Source organism: Euprymna scolopes, chromosome 13, assembly GCF_053919585.1.
Source record: "Euprymna scolopes isolate OS-2025 chromosome 13, ASM5391958v1, whole genome shotgun sequence".
Classification (NCBI taxonomy): Eukaryota; Metazoa; Mollusca; class Cephalopoda; order Sepiida; family Sepiolidae; genus Euprymna; species Euprymna scolopes.
In genome coordinates this window covers 107,973,865-107,993,788 of record NC_136494.1, presented here as the reverse complement: position 1 = coordinate 107,993,788, position 19,924 = coordinate 107,973,865, and the positions used below count along the sequence as shown (strand labels likewise).

Genomic DNA, 19,924 nt, shown 5'->3' with positions numbered 1-19,924 from the left:
CTGGACATTTCTTTCTCCTGATCTCGCGGGTTTTTTTTTAAATCTCAGTTGACAACATTGCATCACTAAAAAAACACGACAGGCTTAATGTAAACAGAATGTGTTTACAATATCGGTAAATTTTCAATGGGTTTAATTACCTGAATATTGATAATGTAACCATGTGATTGAACTTTAATTTAAATTAACCACACGTGGTCGCAAAATGAATGCCGACGTTCAAAGTGTATACACATTTTGACTCCTCCCTTTACTTAAAAATTCACCAAAAATCAGGAAATTAACGAATTTTAATTCAAATTGCAGTATTTTTCAAATAATGATCGCAGAATATAATGAACTAATTATTTTTACTTAACTCTTAGTGAAAATGTTTTATTTTGTTTAAACAAAAAATACCTTTACTAAAGTTATGGTTTTCAGTAGTAAATAAAAAACGCAAGAACTTATTTTTGCTTTTTTTAAAGCATCGTAATTTGTAACAATAAAAAATAATTTTTACAGTAACATTACGAAAAAAGCCCCTAAAGTCCGCATTAATGAATTCAATATAACTCGAAGAAAAATGCATTTCTCACATACTATTCAAAAAATTAAAGATTCAATTAGATTCCTATTTCAGTCACCTAAATTATTTAGGGTGAAATGAGTTTAGGAATTTATAGCCAAACCTAAATATTTTTTTTGGTAAATATCCAGATACGCTACTACAGAACACCGACCACTCTAATTTGTTTGGGGGGAATGTGATGTTGGGGCGCGCACGCGCCAACATCAAATCCACCCCGCTCGCGACCCCAATGTACAAAGTAAAATCTTCGGAAAATGTTAAATGGTGTTCTAATTGGTAAATGTCGGTGCGTTACTTACGGAAAATTTGAAAATTCGATGTTCCAGGTAAAAAAAAAAAAACAGATAAATTACCCCCCCCCTACTCCAACTTGGTGTGCTTTCCTTTTCTTATTTTATTTCTTTTTCGGCTAATTTTAAATTTTCCACCCAAAAAGCGCTATAATGTATTTTTGAAAATTAGAAAATTCTATGTCCTGGAAAAAAAAATCCCCTCCCTCAACGTAGTTTGCTTGGTGAAGCCGTCGTTTATGCTACAGCGTGCATGCGCGTAGCATAAACGGAAGCTGCAAAATGGTGGAAAGAAGTTCGTGGATTCAGGGGTAAATACCATGCAAACGGTAAATTTGCCCCAAGTGTGACTATCAGATTCGTTGTCAGCGACCTCAATTACCTATAAAAAAAACAAATTAGAGTGGTCGGTGTTCTGTAGTAGCGTATCTGGAATTTACCTTTTTTTTTTTCTTGCTTAAAAAAATAGCATTAATACAGTAAGTTTAGTAAACTGACTTTTTCGTTTAAAAATGGAATTATTTCCCTTTCGTTATTAACTTTTAAAAAAAAAAAATTTGTTTTAATAAATATTTTGTGGGGTTTGTATTACTGTACACATAGATTCGAAAAAGTTGTCCAAAAAGAAATATATAACAAATAAATGTTATCAAAGGCAAGATAAGTTACTTTTCTACCAAACTGGATATATTTTTCGTGTTTTTATTCAATGTAACATGTTTATTCAGCTCGAAAACCATACAGTGTTTACCGATGTATTGGAACATGATAGCGTCTGATTCTCTCTTTAACCCGGTAAGTGTAGGAAAAGATGTTATAAATAAAAAACCGGATAAAATACTGTTAAAAACTCGCTCAATATATGTTACCGTGACATAGGTTGACATATATTCGGTGGGTTTTTAATAGTATTTTGTATAGTTTTTTATTTATAACACCTTTTTCCATACTTACGGTGTTAAAGAGGGTGTGAGACGCCATCTTGAATTTTCGAATACATCGGTAAACACTGTATGTTTTTCGAGCTGAATAAATATGTTACATTGAATAAAAACACAAAAAATATGTCCAGTTTGGCAGAAAAGTAACTTATCTTGCCTTTGATAACATTTATTTGTTATATATTTGTTTTTTGACAACTTTTTCGAATCTATGTGTACAGTAATACAAACACCCATTTTGTGTTTTATATACATAAAGTACAATTGTTGAATGTTACTGTTTTGATTATATTCGTTTGGGGGGCACAATTAAAAAAATAAGAAAGATTAAAATGAAGAGAAATTTAAGTTTCCGTTCCATTTTGACAACAATCATAAAACAGTGCATACTCAGCAAGTTTTATCGTAATTTATAAGCATATTGAAACACTAAATCAACATTTTATTTATTTTTTTGCATAATTAATGATGGAAGTTTTTTCTGTTTATTTTCTTAACATCTGTTAAAAAAAATAATTTGTACATTCTCTTGAAAAAAAGAATCAAACTTTTCCCTACTTTCACATGTGTTCCATTTTAACAAACTGAGCCACAGCAACGCGTGGCCGGGTACAGCTAGTAATAATAATAAAGATGATGATTCAAATTTTATAAATAAAGTTATTAAATTATAAATTATGAATTATGAGATAGATTATTAATAATAAACATTTTTAATGACTTATGGTGATTTATATTTGTTAAATCTAAACCAACGTTTATGAATGCATGGAGAGAAAATCTCATCTTTTGAATTTTAGAGAGTGCTTTTATTTTTGGTATCATCATATTTTAAAATCTTAAGGGCTTTATATCTACAAAGTGCACAGAATCTGTTCCCTGGCATATATACTTTATATGATTCTATTATTTCCCATTTCAAATTGAAGGAAATATTCTTATCATTGAGTCGCTAAATATGTTTAGCTACAGTGGTTTGGTTCACCAGGGAGGGATTTTTAAAAGAGTATTTGTGGGGTTTTCTTTAATTATTTTCAATAAGATTCTCTTATATTATATAAAACAGCACAAGGGATTATCTCCCTTTATGCTTTAAAATCGACTATTTAATTTAAATTAGGCGTTACTAACGTACTCTAGCCGTTAAAAATATTCCATTAGCGTTCACTTTGAAAATTCAACATTTCATGCATTTATAAGCTACATTTAACATCCAAATGAATGCTTTGACAATAATTACGATTTTCAAAAGGCGAACCATAAGAAGTTATATATATATATATATATATATATATATATATATATATATATATATATATATATATATTTATTTGTTACATTTTGTTAAAAACATCTTATAACTTTATATTTAAACCAAATTCAGCGTTATAATTCTATTTTAATTTTTATTCTCAACTTATATTACTTTGCTTATCAACATCAATAAGTAAGGATTTTCCTTCATATTTTAATATTTTCCAGATGCGAGGGGCGTGCAATAAGTAATGCCCCTGACCAACTTCCTGTTGTCTGATCTAGCTGAAATTTTGCATGTGCAATGATTCATATCTCTACGGGTTATCTGGCAAATTACAGCTCTGAACTAATTGTGGTTTCTGTTTTACATGTCTTTGAACTGAGTCAGGTGTGAAATGGAGCCTGTTGAATGTCGAGCAGTGATCTGGTTTTTATATTTGAAAGGACGCACACCACAGGAGACTTTAGATGAAATGAAAGAAACTTATGATGATAATTCCCCATCATATGACCTTGTAAAATGCTGGCATCGTGAATTCAAACTTGGCGGGAAGTCTGTGGAAATAGCTCCCAAACCTGGTCGCCCCCCTTCTCCCATTGATGAGGCATCTATCCGTCAAGTTGAGGCTGCTATTTTGGAAGATCGGCGCATTACTATTCGTCAAATAGCCCAAGATTTCAAGATTTGTATAAATGACCATTTGCATATGCATAAGGTGTCTACCAGATGGATTCCCAGGTTGCTCTCACCATTCCAGATGCGAGAACATGTCGAGTGCTCGATGATGAATTTGGAGATGTGCTAAGAAGATGAGTCAAAGTTTTTCAAAAGACTTCCAGAGACCAAAGCTCAGTAAATGCAGTGAAAGCACTTGGGCACCACCTCCAAAGAAGGCAAGGGTACAGCCCTCCGCTGGCAAGGTCATGCTCACAGTCTTCTTGGACCAGGACGGAGTAGTGATGACAGATTTCCTGGCAAAGGGTACCACAATTACAGGAGCCTCTTATTCTTCACTTTTGAGGAAATTAAGGGAAGCTATCAAAATCAAGAGGCGAGCCAAGATCACCAAAATTACCCTCCTCCTGCAGGACAACGCTCCGGTCCACAACTCGCATATCGCCAGATCAGAAGCACAGGCGTGTGGTTATGAAATCCTTTCCCATCCTCCCTACTCTCCTGACCTGGCATCCTCTAACATCTTCCCAGCCATGAAGTTGTTTTTGACAGGAAAGCGTTTCCCAGATGATGCAGCCTTGATTTCTGAAGTCAGGTCAGACCAACCTGGGATGTTCTACAAAAACGGTCTCCAGAGCTGCATCAAACGATGAGAGAAATGCATAACTCTAGGTGCTTTCTATGTAGAGAAAGACTAATAACTGTGCCAAGTTTCGTTGCTCTACAACTATGGGAAGTGGGTCAGGGGCATTACTTATTGCACGCTTCTCGTACATCTGCCTTACTTTAAAAATGCTAGGTTTATTTATGGTGTCTTTTATTTAAAAAAAACCCACCCAATATTTTTTTTGCTGATGAGGAGACTTTGTTTTAAAAAAACTGTTAAAATTATTGTCCATGACTTAATGTCTATCTCAATAAAAATATGGTTTCCGAAACGATCGTACAATTGATTGGATTTGTTGCGTTCCTTTTCATGAAACAGATTTTTATTTTTTTATTTTAATTTTAAATTATTAATCACCTTACTAAATATTAAAGTAGCTCTAGGATATATGCCTATCGAGCTTATTATATATCTGCATTACAACGAGCACGTTTCTTTTTTTGTATTTTAATTTAATTAATAATTTTACTATCACATTAAAATACACTCTGCTCTTTAGACTGCTGTTCTAACCCCTTTAAATTATATATATATATATATGTATGTATGCATGTATGTATGTATGTATGTATGTATGTATGTACTAGCAAAACCAGATAACCGGCGTTGCCCGGAGGAAGCATGCCTCCTTGTAAAATAATTAAATTACGCTTGTTGTTGTTGGCAAACCACTAACTTCCTCATGTTAAGAACGGCTTTCGGAATGGTCGCTCGCAACATTCCCATATTAAGAACGGCTTTCCGAACACCCCATTTTGTGAGTGTGAAATTTCAAAATGTTTGCCCAAAATTTTAACTTGATAATCGCTGTCTTCGCCCGTGCGTTCTAATCTGGCGGTCATTGATTTAAAGTGCATAATATAGGGTTTTATATTTCGAAAACTACTTGTACCCATCAAATATAAATGAGATTTTCTTAATCAGCATAGTGCAAAGCTTTTAAACGTCGTCATTTTAAAGAAAATTGTCTAGGTGGAGCTAACGTAAAAATTTGTCTTAAAAAATAACAATGTGTCTATAAGCAAACATATAACAAATGAAGCAAACTAAATAGTTTAAAACATAGCTGCATAAAACATTGAGGTGTCAACTTAATTGTAAGCGGTTAATGTTGAAAACGAAAAAAAAAAAAAACAATGGTGCCCGTAAATTGTAATGTTTGTTTCAGGATTTTGTTTTGCTTTGTTGTGCGACATATCTGCGCGATGTGAATGTGTACATAAGTATAGAAAAAAAAATAATCAAAAACAAAAAATAAACGCCCGATTTTAAAACAAAGTAAAAGAAAAAACAAAAAGTAGCGTCGTAGTCGGTTCGTTACGGAGATTCGAAATCGAAAAACAAGAACAACGGTACCTCTAAATCTTATGTTTATATCACGGTCGCAACGCGAAGTCACGCGTGGCGAAAGAATAAGGAAATATATGTTGTTGTTACAGCGGGAAATAGCGAGTTGAAGTTCTTTCCTATTTTTAGTCTACTTTGCGACTGAGGCTATAACGTGCTGAGTAACATTACATTTATGCTTACAATTTTGAAAAATTATTATAAGTAATTTGGGTCACTGTTACTAGGAAACGATCACGTTAGATACTGGATAACGCTCGAGAACACGATAGAGGTGTGGGTGACGTCACAGCCATAACGAGCAGTCATGCGTGGCGGGAGAATGATAAAATAGATGTCATTGTTACAGCAGGAAATAGCGAGTTGAAGTTCTTTCCTATTCTTCCTCTACTTTGCGACTGAGGATACAACGTGTTGGATAACGTTACATATATATGTGTGTATGGTAACGCTTACGCTTATTTTTATATTGACGAATGAAGATTATATCAAGATTGTCCAAATCATCTCAGAGGGAATCTCTTATATAAGTCGCCAACAATTAAGAAGGAATTCAATCGTGAGTAGAAATCGTTATGACTATTTTATGTTAGGATTCACGTCATTCAAACAATTTGATTTCAGTTATGAAAGTTGAATTTTAAGCGCTCGCGAATTAAATTAGCTAAGTTAATTTAAGCGCTCATGACTTTAATTAATTAACTAAATTGATAAAATGCTAATTAATTGATTATAACAAATATTACGACGCCAATGTATTAACTTGAATTAAGGTAAGCAAGTAGAAACTACCAGCGCCATATTGTAAGTATATTATAATTGCACTCTTAAAGGTAGTCTCACAAGCTAGTTATATATATATATATATATATATACATATATATATATACATATATATATATATATATAGTGAGAGAGAAAGAGAGAGGGAGAGGAGATAAGTAAGAGAAAGAAAGAAAGAAAAAGAGTAAGGAGAATTAAGCATCTTTGATCAAACAAGCATCAAGTATAACTTAATCAAATAGAAACTTTCGACAGACAATTTACACTCTATGTATAACTCCATACCATAACGTTAAACAAATAAACTTTTAAACTAAGTAAGATATAAAATCTTTCGTTATAGTCAATTAACGTACTTCCTAACTTCTGGTACATCTGCTACCGGAAACGGTGACAAATCAAATCAGTTTCCTCAATTTTATTGTTCTTCAGTATTTCTATTGTGAAGCGGTTTATTGAAATAAAATAAGAGAAAAGGGCATTTTTTAACAATGTACAATAAAAAACGAACAAAATTACAGATATTACCAATACAATTAGTTTATATTTGCACCTTTAATAACAAAATTTTTAACAAAATTTAATTTTCTAAGGAATATGTTCATAAAGTTCTAAAAATATTTTTTTAATTTATATAATAAATATGTGTTTATAAAAGTATAAAAAATAAAATCTTTGTAACCAAAATAACAAATGAAATTATTGAAACTAAAAGAACAAATTTTCGAACAGCATAAAGAATCGTATCAAATACATAATATTACCAAAATATTTAGCTTTGATTCTGCGCTGCCACGGGAATCCTTGCAGATACCTATAGACGTTGGCATCGTCAGTCCCTCGTATGGCCCTGAATTTAATTTTATGTAGACTCCACCTAACTTCCACACGATTTGTATGAATAGTCGGGTCATTTGGATAAATAAAGTTATGTCTGTGGTTTACCGCAGCATGGTTCGGTAGTACATTATAGGCAGACCATCTTTCATAATTCATGTGCCTGGTTAAACGTACTGGTGAATTATTGGCAGTAGGGTTCTTGCATTCCGCCGTTTAAATTGGCACCATCATAGTCGCGTTTTCTTCTCGCTCAACCATACCAAGAAACAATTGCCATTCACAATATCTCTCTATGTGGTATTTTCTGCGCATAAATTTACTTTCTATTTCTCCTGTTCGACCAGGACCACCCATTTGCACTGGATTTTCGAGCATGCACATTGCGCAAATATCGCGAATGTAATTTTACCAGTCAATTAAATTATTGTTTGCCGAGAGACGCCCGTTTCTTTCGCTACATTCACTATTGGTTCTTGTAAAGTCCACCAATACAAAATTTGACATAAATTATGTAGCCTTAGGCGGTTATGTTCGAAGAACGAACCCGCCTTTGTATTTAATGTGTTCTTCAATTTGAGGCAAGCCCAAGAGTATCCATCAGCATATCTTTTGCATTTTCTGCATTGAATATTAATTTTGCTTTGATCAGAACAAGTTTTTTGCTGACTATTAAGCCACGCCTTTCAACCCATTGTACTAAACACGTTCTAAGTTTCGTTTTATATGTATGTCATTGCTGTTTTAGTAATGCACAGTTTCATGGCTGATTAAAGAGTTTATAACTTAAAAAGATTTTAAAGGCGTTTTCAATTCCTCAAAAAGAAAAGATGTGATAGGATTCCCTACTACGGGATCCCTGGTCACGTAAGAGTCGTTTCCCGGTCGTCAGCGACTAAATGTAACTTGGCAAAACCCAGTCAATCGATTTGGTTGAGATGCCGTCGCCTCAGCGTTCAGTAACTCTAGAAGGAAAACAATGTCATGCCCACAAAAGAAAAAAAAACTCAGTGCTCTATTCTACTGATTAAATTCCAGAAAAATTATATACAAACATATAATTATGTACAATTGCCTTACAGTTCAATGTTCGATTGTCAGACTCTACCGAGTTTATGAGTAGATGTCACTACTCCCTTCAATATAGAGGCGAGGTTGATGTGGGAAGAGGGGGAGAGCGTGTTGCGATTCTCTATAAGTTGTTCTGTCTCGACTCTCAACAACTCATTGACTTCAACTGACGGTTTCGACTACGCGCCCTGTTCATAGACTCAGGGGAGGCGTGAGGCCGGGGTAGTCTGTGGACCCATAGTACTAAACTACGTCACCCTATGGGAGCTTCTCCTTCCCGCGAGTGCACCTGTGGATCTTTAAACGTTCCCATGGCCCCGTGAAGTCATCCCCGTAACCCTCTGGGTCGGCACACTGCATTCAAATTATAAACATCCTCAGTCTAGAACCTTGAGTCATTCCGGTTTCGGAGTACAAATTAAAAAAAAAATGACATTATTGTGGATTTTCATAACAATGAAAATCACAAACAGGTTTTTTCGCTGTCGCCGGGCACACTGATGATAATTGAAAAATAAGAAATATATCTGCCCGGTTTTCTCCAGCACTTCAGGAGTCTCAGCCGCTCCCTATTGGGCGGCTCCGCCGCTCTCTGGGACGATCATGTCACAAAGAGCACAAAAAGTGTTTTTTCTTTTTTTTTAAAAACACTAATTTCAATAATTCTTAATTTTATTCTTCGTTCGATTGATTTTCGTATGTGTTTAATAATAGAGAGTGAATAGTTGGAGAGTGGGTGAATATATGTGGGGGTTAGTATTTTCTTTAATGTATGGTTTGTAAGTATCGGTTGCTAAATAAAAGGTGATGTCTAGGAAGTTAATTTGTTTAATATTTCCGGTAATTTCTACCTCATCACATTTTATGTTTGTTGCGTCCTTGGCTATCATCAGGTCGTCGTCCCTGTATAAACATGTCTTTAATTTTTATGTCGCTATTTAGGTTATTGTTATGTAGTATGAATAATGCGACCAGTTCTGTAGCTTGTGCTGAGTCCAGTTGACATGACAGAAAAGAATAGGCACCCATAGAATGAGTTTATTTCAATAAACATATAATTTTTCGAACAAAATCAAAATTAAATGATCACAATTTAATAACTTATACTTGGTTGACAGTCCCTTTGCCATTTATAATGCTAGGGTCCTTCTAAATATAGTATTGATCAGTTTATGAATATCGCCTTGAAGAATTTTTTGCCATGTCTGACATAATAATGCTAAAAGTTCCGGCTTATAAGATCGCTTCCTTTTCTTTTTGCGATGGTCCCGGTCTAATATGCCCCGCATTTTTTTTTTCAGTTGGGTTCATATCGTGGGACTGATTCAGCTATGGAAGTTTATTAATCCCATTTTGGCTTAACCAATGTTGTGTCGTTCTAACAGAATGACAAAGAGCCCCGTCTTCATAAATAAGGAGTTAACTTGTTTCATTTTATCATTTAAGAATATTGGTAGGAGTCTTTCATGTAATAATGAAACATACTTAGCAGAATTATTGTTTCCTTCACACTCCACTAAATCTGAGCGGCCATCACTTCAAATTGCATCCCATACCATAATCGAGAAACCCCCATGTTTTTAAGCTAATCTCTTGCTGATGGAGCCTCATATTTTTCACTGTCGGGAAATAATGAAAATTGTGGCTCATTAGAGAAAATGACATTGGTCCGAAAGGTTATAGGTCACTTCAACACTCACGAGCCCAATCTTTTCTGCGCTTGATATTGGCAGGTTGAACAAGGGGGTTCCTTCGTGCAGCTCTACCATAGTAGCCCAGCTTGTGGATATACTTCACAGCTGTTCTGATACTGACAGTAGCTTGTGTTGCAATGTCATAGACTTTGCAGGGAGGTTTCTCTTTAGCATTTCTTTTCACAAGGCGCATGGTTCTTTTAGAAGGTCTAGGGTGACCTGAATCAGATTTTGTGCACCTTTCTCCCTTGTGAATTGTACGATCACTATATTGACAGTAGAAATGGGTATTGAAAGATTTCGTGCTATTTTGCGTTGACTAAGACCACCTTCATGTTGATCCACAATTTGTCCTCGCAAAAATTCTTATAGGTCTTTTTTCTTCTTTTTTTTTACATCGGAATCACCACTTATCAAGGCCAAGCGGACACTCGAATATAAGGGTTATAGAGTGTACAGTAGAAATTGGACAATATAGTAATCGTTAGTAATGGAAGTTCGGTAAATTTGTTAACAAGTGGAACGGCTCATCAGGAACTTGTTTACGTCAGACTTGAACACAACCATATTGTAGTCAGCTGGAAAGCAGGAAAATGGAAGACAATTCCACAGGCGTGCAGTTCTAAGAAAGAAGCTTTGTTTATGGAATCTACGTTTAAGTTTAAGCACAGATAACGAATGGGGGTATTATTGATAGTATTTTCAGATAGGCGAGTGTTTCTTGTGAAAGTTTGACGAGGGGTGGACCATAGACTGAAGCTCAGTCGAACACTTTCCTTGAAAATAACGATACAGTAGAGACAAACTCGCAACATCTCTTCTGTGAGATAGAGGTTGCAGGAAAGAGAAAAGGGCATCTCCTACGAGAACTCCTTTCTAGTAGCTCCTGCCCAGATGTGGCAACAGTATTCCATCCTTGGACTACCTGGCTCTTATATAGATAGAGAATGGCATAAGCAGTGAGATATCTACTGGATCGAAAGAAAGATCCCACCATTTTTCCAGCGCCCTTGGCAACAGATTTCATGTACCTGTTCCATTTAATATCAGGAGTAAAGGTCAAGCCCAGAAGCTTGTCAAAACTTGAGGACTCCTCAAAACGAGAGCCATTCATTTCAACTGATGCCAGATGGGGATCAGAGCGTTGATGATGTAAAGAGAGAAGCTTAGTTTTAGATGCATTAAAAGTAACCAGCCACTCCTTTCCTCATTGTACCACGTGCTCAAGATCAGAGGAAAGAGAATCGGAGAGAACTTGGTCGTTTACTGACTTAAATATGCTACCATAGATGGTAGTGTCATCAGCATAAATGTCTACAAATGATGTAAGGATGTGATTTAGAATATCATTAATGTAGATCAGGAAAAGAGTTGGGCCCAGGATGGGCCCCTGAGGGACTCCAGCATTAATACTGTGAGCTTCTGATTTTTGCCCATCAACTACTACTCTTATGGACCTGTCAGAAAGAAATGATTTAATAATTGAGAAGACATTTCCAGCTATACCATAGCTAGAGATCTTGTGAAGTAAACCTTCATGCCTTAGATATGTCAAGAGCAATTGCCCTAGGAAGGTTGCCTCCGTCGAGAGATTCGCTAATCCTATGAGATATAACTGTAAGCAAGGACTGGTACCCCTTTCGTCCAAGGCATACTTCAATGCTGTTAAATGCAATTGTAATGATTTACTCCAAATTATTTCAGCACTGTTCTTTTCTTTAAATATAAGTAAGCATATATTAAGATTAGAAAAATATTTATCTTAGTGTCTATTCTTTGCTGTCATGTCTGTTTTTACATCCTTATAATATGTCTGGGCTGGTGCATCTACCACTAGTCTTTCCCTCTTAGATAAAGTCCAAAGAAAGAGTTGTCAATCTAATCGGTCCCACTTTATCAACTAAGCTCCAGTCTCTGTCTCATCGCCGCAATGTTGCATCACTGTGCCTGTTTTACAAATATTTTAATGGAATGTGTTCTGATGAACGTGTTTTACTTGTACCCCCTCGACGTACATATCTTTGGCACACCGCTTAGCAATAAGATCTCACTCCTTCATTGTTGTTGTCCCTAAATGCCAGAAAGCTTTCTATTCTAATAGTTTCTTCCCTCGAACAGTTAGACTCGGGAATACCCTTCCCGCTGTCTGCTTCCCTGGCTGTACTGATATGCAGAAGTTTAAATGTAACATAAACAAATATCTTGTTAATCTTTCCTAGACATGGACCCAAATAGTAGCTCCTTACGTCCAAGTTGCAATATCTTTGTAAGTGGGTCAATACGAATAAAAAAAATAACTATAGAATTTCCGGAGGTCTTGCTAATAAAAACTAAGTGTCCATTAATATTCGAATGGAAACATAAACGTCATGTAAGATGTTTTAAAAATAATAATAATAAATATTTGAATGAAAGAGGAAAAAATATAAACATGGGGAGACAACTTTCATCTCTTCCGGTCACATTTATTTGATGCCAAATAATATATGACAAACCTTTACTGATCGATAAAACCCGTGACATCTCTGTAGAATGTTAAGGATAAGAGCATGATATTATTCATTATTGATTATCTCTATTCATAAAACATTAGTTATGTGTATATATTTATGTGTACATAGATCATTCCTAAATTAATTATCCGATCAGTATACAGCCGCTAGGAGTAAATGTGGTTCATGTGCGCTATGTTTAGTTTACAATTTGTATGCAAATATGATAAGAATAGAGTGGAGGATTCTCGTGAAAATTAAGAAACATTCCTCGGGTTTCCTTAGAATATTTTAAAGCATAATATTAGCACACACTCCCATTTAAAAAATTACAAACTCTGAATATACAGTAAGTATAAACCATAACAATTACGCATTACAATTTTTTTAATTTACAGTAAGTTTAAACCATAACAATTACACATTACAATTTTTAAATTTACAGTTAGTTTAAACCATAACAATTACACATTACAATTTTTTAATTTATGGTAAGTTTAACCCATAACAATTACACATTACAATTTTTTAATTTACAGTAAGTTTAAATCATAACAACAACACATTACAATTTTTTTAATTTACAGTAAGTTTAACACATAACTATTACATATTACAATTTCTTAATTTACAGTAAGTTTAAACCATAACAATTACACATTACAATTTTTTTAATTTACAGTAAGTATATACCATAAAAAATACACATTACAATTTTTTAGTTTGCAGTAAGTTTAAACCATGACAATTAAATATTACAATTTTTTAATTTACAGTAAGTTTAAACCATAACAATTACACATTACAATTTTTTAATTTACAGTAAGTATAAACCATACAATTACACATTACAATTTTTTTTAATTTACAGTAAGTATAAACCATAACAATTACATATCAAAATATTTTATTTTACAGTAAGTATAAACCATAACAATTACACATTACAATTTTTTAAATTTACAGTATGTATAAACAATAACAATTACATATTACAAACTTTTAATTTACAGTAAGTTTAAACCATAAGAATTACATATTACATTTTTTTTAATTTACAGTAAGTTTAAACCATAACAATTACACTTTACAATTTTTTTAATTTACAGTAAGTTTAAACCATAACAATTACACATTACGAATTTTTGAATTTACAGTAAGTTTAAACCATAACAATTACACATTACAATTTTTTAATTTACAGTAAGTGTAAACCATAACAATTACATATTACAAACTTTTAATTTACAGTAAGTATAAACCATTACAATTACACATTACAATTTTTTTTAATTCACAGTAAGTATAAACCATAACAATTACATATTACAAACTTTTAAATTACAGTAAGTATAAACCATAACAATTACACATTACAATTTTTTTAAATTTACAGTAAGTTTAAACCATAACAATTACACATTACCAATTTTTAATGTACAGTACGTATAAACCATAACAATTACACATTACAAACTTTTAATTTACAGAAAGTATAAACCATAACAATTACACATTACAATTTTTTAATTTATAGTACGTATAAACCATAACAATTACATATTACAAACTTTTTATTTACAGTAAGTTTGAACCATAACAATTACATATTGCAATTTTTTAATTTACAGTAAGTATAAACCATAACAATTACATATTACAAACTTTTAATTTACAGTAAGTTTAAACCATAACAATTACATATTACAAACTTTTAATATACAGTAAGTATAAACCATAACAATTACACATTACAATATTTTATTTACAGTAAGTAAAAACCATAACAATTATACATTACAAACTTGTAATTTACAGTAAGTTTAAACCACAACAATTAGATATTACAAACTTTTGATGTACAGACAGTTTAAACCATAACAATTGCATATTACAAACTTTTAGTTTACAGTAAGTTTAAACCATAACAATTACATATTACAAACTTTTAATTTACAGTAAGTTTAAACCATAACAATTACACATTATAAATTTTTAATTTACAGTAAACCTAAACCATAGACATTAGACATTACAAACTTACAAATGCTTAATATATCGTTGCTTAATATAGTAATATATATATATATATATATATATATATATATATATATATATATATATATATAAGTCTCTTTCTGTCACTTGTTTTATCGTTTTTGTTTAAGATGAGGCATCCTACCGGATGAGAGATATTACACCTCTGTTTCAGACCTGTCAAACGCGATAATTTTTTTACTATTCTAACCGGCCCTTTAATTACTGTTTTTTGTAATTATCTTGCATTTCGTGAGAGTTTTCTTCATGCGTTCGAAGTGTGCGCGCATATGTGAGTATTTAAACGGATTGTTAGATTCATTGATGAATATTGGCTGGATGAACTATATATATATATATATATATATATATATATATATATATATATATATATATATATATATATATATATATATATATATTAAATTATATTTTCTTTGTTTGTTTGTCTGTTTGCCTGGCTATTCGTTCCACATTTTCCTGGAAACTACTGACCTGTACCGGCTTTGTATGAAACTTTATTATGAACTAAGTATATTCGTATATTAGTATGCGTTCGATATTCAATCAGGAATTAATATGGATTAATAGGATTTTTTTCTTCAATGCAAAAAATTAGCACAAATCCAAATTTAACCATCAATTTGATATAAAACACTTACTCAACGGGCTATAACTTTTGTCCAGTTTAACGGGATAACAGGTCCAGTATATAAAACTGTTTCAAATATATATATATATATATATATATATATATATATATATATATATAATATATATATATATATATATATAGTAAGTTATAAAATGTATATGGCGATTAAGCTACACTGAATATTCCGCGTTTCATCCACTCTAGGATTCTTCAGGCTTATGCGGTAATTCTGTGTGTACATTTTATAACTTACTAACTAGTTCTACCTACGTATTGAGCGCTTTTGAAGTAAATACTTAAAGTTTACGCATAAATCTATACTTTCGTATATTAATTTTATGTGAGTAAATTAAGTAGTTATATATATATATATATATATATATATATATATATATATATATACACTTGTGCCCGATATTAGTCATACCTCTCTGATCTTTGAGATTTCTATAAGAATATTGCTCAAACCAGAAGGTAGACAATATTAAAGGGATTTCAAACAATAAATCAAGCATAAGCATTTAATTTAAACTCAACAAATAAATAAATTATGCAAGTTTGAAACATTATACAAAGAAAAACAATAATGGCACTAGTTCAAAATTATTCATACCTCTCTTACTAATAGTCAATAGCATGTCCTTTATTCTTAATAACTGCCTTTAACCGTTTTGGATATTTATCAACAAGTTTTTTAGAAGCATCAACACTGATTTTGACCATTCTTCAATGCAGTAGTTCTCCAAATCCCTCAAATTTCTAGGTTTCCGCTTTTTAACCTCAGTTTTCAATATGTGCCAGAGGTTTTCGATAGGGTTCAGGTCGGGACTCTGGCTAGGCCATTCCAAAACATTAATTTGATTATCCTCAAACCATTTCTTGACTATTTTGGCAGTATGTTTTGGATCATTATCCTGTTGAAGGACCCAGTTTGGTCCTAAATGGAGCTTCTCCGCATCCTGTCTAATGTTTTCCTGGAGTATCTCCAAATATTGCTCCTTCTTCATGGTTCCATCTATCTTGACCAAACTACCTGGACCACTAGCCGAAAAGGAGCCCCAAAACATTAGGCTACCACCACCATGTTTCACCGTGGGTATGGTGTTCTTTGGGTTGTAAGCTTCTCCTTTCTTCCTCCAAACGTAAGAAGCATCCATATGGCCAAACAATTCAATTTTTGTTTCGTCAGTCCACAAAATACTTGGGAAAACGGACTCTGGAGAATTCACATGGGTCCTAGCAAACTTTAGACGTGCTGCAAGGTGTTTTCTGGTGTGAAATGGAGTCCTTCTTGGTCTTCTTCCTTTCAGACCATTTTCATGCAGAGTCCTTTGCAATGTTTGCCTTGATATTTTTATGCCAGAAGACTCCAGATTTTCTAAAATGTCCTTAGTAGTGGTGGTTGGATTTGCATTCACACTTCTTACAATATTCCTGGTGGCTCTAGCAGACAGTTTCCTTTTCCTTCCTCTACCAATCAAGTTGTTTGTTGTATGGTGGCTCTGGAATTTTTTGATGATGCTCTGTACTGTTGCTGTAGGGACCTCAAATTTCTTGGAAATTGACTTGTAACCTAAACCATCCTTATGTGAATTCACAATTTTAGTCCTAAGATCATTACTAAGCTCTTTTTTCTTCCCCATTCTAATAATTTTTTATTCTTTTATTGGTTTTCAGTTGATATCATTTTAATTTCTGAAAAATGCAAAAAACGAAATGAAATTAATCAAAGGTTGTATAAAAGCATTCAAAATAAGAATCAAACAGGAAACAAACAGTCAGAAACTCGATTAATACTGAAAAAATAATGGGGTATGATTATTTTTGAACATTGCAGATTTTATAAATAGCTGTATATTTCTTTTATTACAAGTATCCCGAGATTTTAAAATGACGAAAATGATCAGAAGAGGTTTATTAAGAATATGTATCAATATGGACGTAAACAATAAATTCTTACAAAGTTACACCTAATAAACTCAATTTTCAAGGGGGGTATGAATAATATCGGGCACAAGTGTATATATATATATATAAAGATAGATGAATAGATAAAGGCCTCGGGGTAAAATCCAACTCACTCGAGCTAGTGAAACCCGTTTATAAGTCCTCAACCCTCATAACTATCACAAGTTAACCTCACGCCACACGTGATAATCATGAAATTCGGAAGTCTTTGTGGTACGTTGCCAAAAGATCTCTCAGCTGACAAATAATTGAGAAACCTTCTAACGAACTGATTGAGTGTTAAACGAAATCTAACATAATCGGTTTCCAAAGGCGTTGATGTTGATTGGTTGAATTCGTCTTTCACATCAGCGAAACACGATGTTTGGTGGCTGCATCGAAGTTGAAATTAACACACCTAATTGACGCTATGAGTCGTTTGCCGAATTATAATCTTGGTTTCGGCTTTTACAAAAGTTTGCGGACACGTTAGTCGAAAACCTTGCGTTTATGAAACTGTGTTATCTTGGGGAAGGAACACTTGGCATAGTGATTCTACGCGGATAAATAAAATGATGAAGGACACTTCGGAAAGTTATGGGCTTGCTCTTCGACAGGTATCAGTCGCAACAATCTCCATCCAACCAAAAAAACTACTTTTGGCAGCCATTTTATAACATTTCCTATTCATTTTTCTTTTTCTATTCATAAGACTTCACATGGTGCTACCAAATCAGGCTGTTTGAAGATACAGTGTTTCTGATCTAAAATGCACGAAACATTAACGTTATTTTTCTTTTAGTCTGCAAAACTCCATCATGTTCTGCAAATCCAAAAACAAACAACAATATTTCCTCTCCAAAATAACCAAACCAAACATCTTGAATAAATATTAGAAGATATAAACAGCTTGAAGTTCACAAACATTTTACTAAAATGATTGGATTCGACATTAAATAACCTTAAAAGGGTCTATATGCCGTGAAACAATACAATCAAACCAAACTACCTTACTTCCAGCCCTAACAAGTATTCAAACACTGCCTACCCTTACCCGATCTTTGGTGTAACCGAACATTACATTACATTTCCTATCTGATGTGAAATCGTACTACATGCCAGGATGTCATATCAGTCTTATATCTAGTGGCGGGTTTCGGGAGTGTTTAATTACATAAATTTGCCATTACTCCCAAGACCACTTTGACGTTGTTGTACCTCTCAGAACGCCATCTACGGATTAAAGCAGAATTTTATGTTTGCAGATTTTGTTTTTTTAGATATAATACATACACCTAATCGATCGCGTAAATCAAGACTAATCTTGGAATGTTTTCTTAAGAATTGTTTTATCTATTCCCTGCCTCCTTTGTACCAGCTGGTTTGATTCAGTAGTTCAGTAGTTTTCACCAATTTGCTGATTTGATATCTCATTGTGATACAGCTGTAAAGTTACCCAACACGTTGTTGCCTCAGTCGTAAAGTAGACAAAGAACAGGAAATAACTTCAACATCTTTTTTTTTTGCATTGTAACGACGACATTTATTTCCGGTTAATTTATCCGATTATACATATCTGGCCAGAATCAGAGTGTAGTATCTATTCTGATGCTACACTAAATTAATTTGTCTTTAGTCAATGGAGGAGGGAAACCCTTCTATACTAAGTTAATTTTATTTTTGCCTACTTCCAGAGTGCCCCTTTTTTGGGGGAGGGGGAGCTGGTTTTCCCCACATTATAAACGACCTTGTGTTACATTTTGCTTTCGTGGGGAAGCAAATAAATGTCTACTTTCCCTGATTAAAACGTTATTCCGAACGTGCTCGTCTTCAAGCGCCTTTTTTTTTCTCCTTCTTATACTTATTTCTTTGCAGGTGACGTCATTTCGCATGCATTTGTATACGCGCTTCTGCGCCCTATTACACAGCTTTTTTTTTTACATAGGCATCACCACTTATCAAGGCCAAGAGGCCACTCGAGGATAAGGGTTAAAGCGTGTACAGTAGAAACTGGACAATATAGTAATCGTTAATAATGGAAATTCGGTATGGAACGGTTCATCAAAAACGTGTTTACGTTAGACTTGAAGACAACCATATTGTAGTCAGTAGAAAGCAGGAAAACGGAAGATAATTCCACAGGCGTGCAGTTCTAAGAAAGAAGCTTTGTTCATGGAATCTACGTTTAGGTTTAGGCACAGATAAAGGGGGGAATTAGTGTTTTCTGCTAGACGGGTGTTTCTTGTGAAAGTCAGGGGAGGGGGACCATAGATTGGAGCTCAGCCGAGCACTTGCCATGAAAATAACGATAAAGCAGATACAAACTCGCAACATCTTTTCTGTGAGATAGAGGTTGCTTCCTATTCCAGTAGCTTCTTTTGATAGACTGCACACTCTACCAGCTGGATTTTACGTCTTACAAAGGTTGTGTGGTAAAAGATAGATCAATTTGGTGCGAGAGAGTCGGGGGTGGGGCGTGACACTAACACAACCAAATGATGATGAACCTTATATTAATAAGATATACTTTAATGGATCTTACTTTGGCTTTTAGTATGATTATTTACTTTGCAACGTTAAATGTAAAAGCAACGTTCATAATTTGTAATATTTTTTCTATTATTTCAGGATGTTCACTTTGGAATGGACCCCATGTTGA

The 19,924-nt window shown here is 33.5% G+C and overlaps 1 protein-coding gene across 1 annotated transcript in view; it reads left to right on the top strand.

Annotated features, from left to right (window-relative positions):
- Positions 1-19,924, top strand: part of LOC145292147 (octopressin receptor-like) — a 703,730-nt gene that overhangs the window by 683,657 nt on the left and 149 nt on the right. Inside the window, exon 5 of the mRNA XM_080138276.1 lies at positions 19,894-19,924. This exon is cut by the window's right edge and continues 149 nt beyond it. Within this exon, the coding sequence (XP_079994402.1) occupies positions 19,894-19,924 (31 nt within the window). The remainder of the gene's footprint in view (positions 1-19,893) is intronic.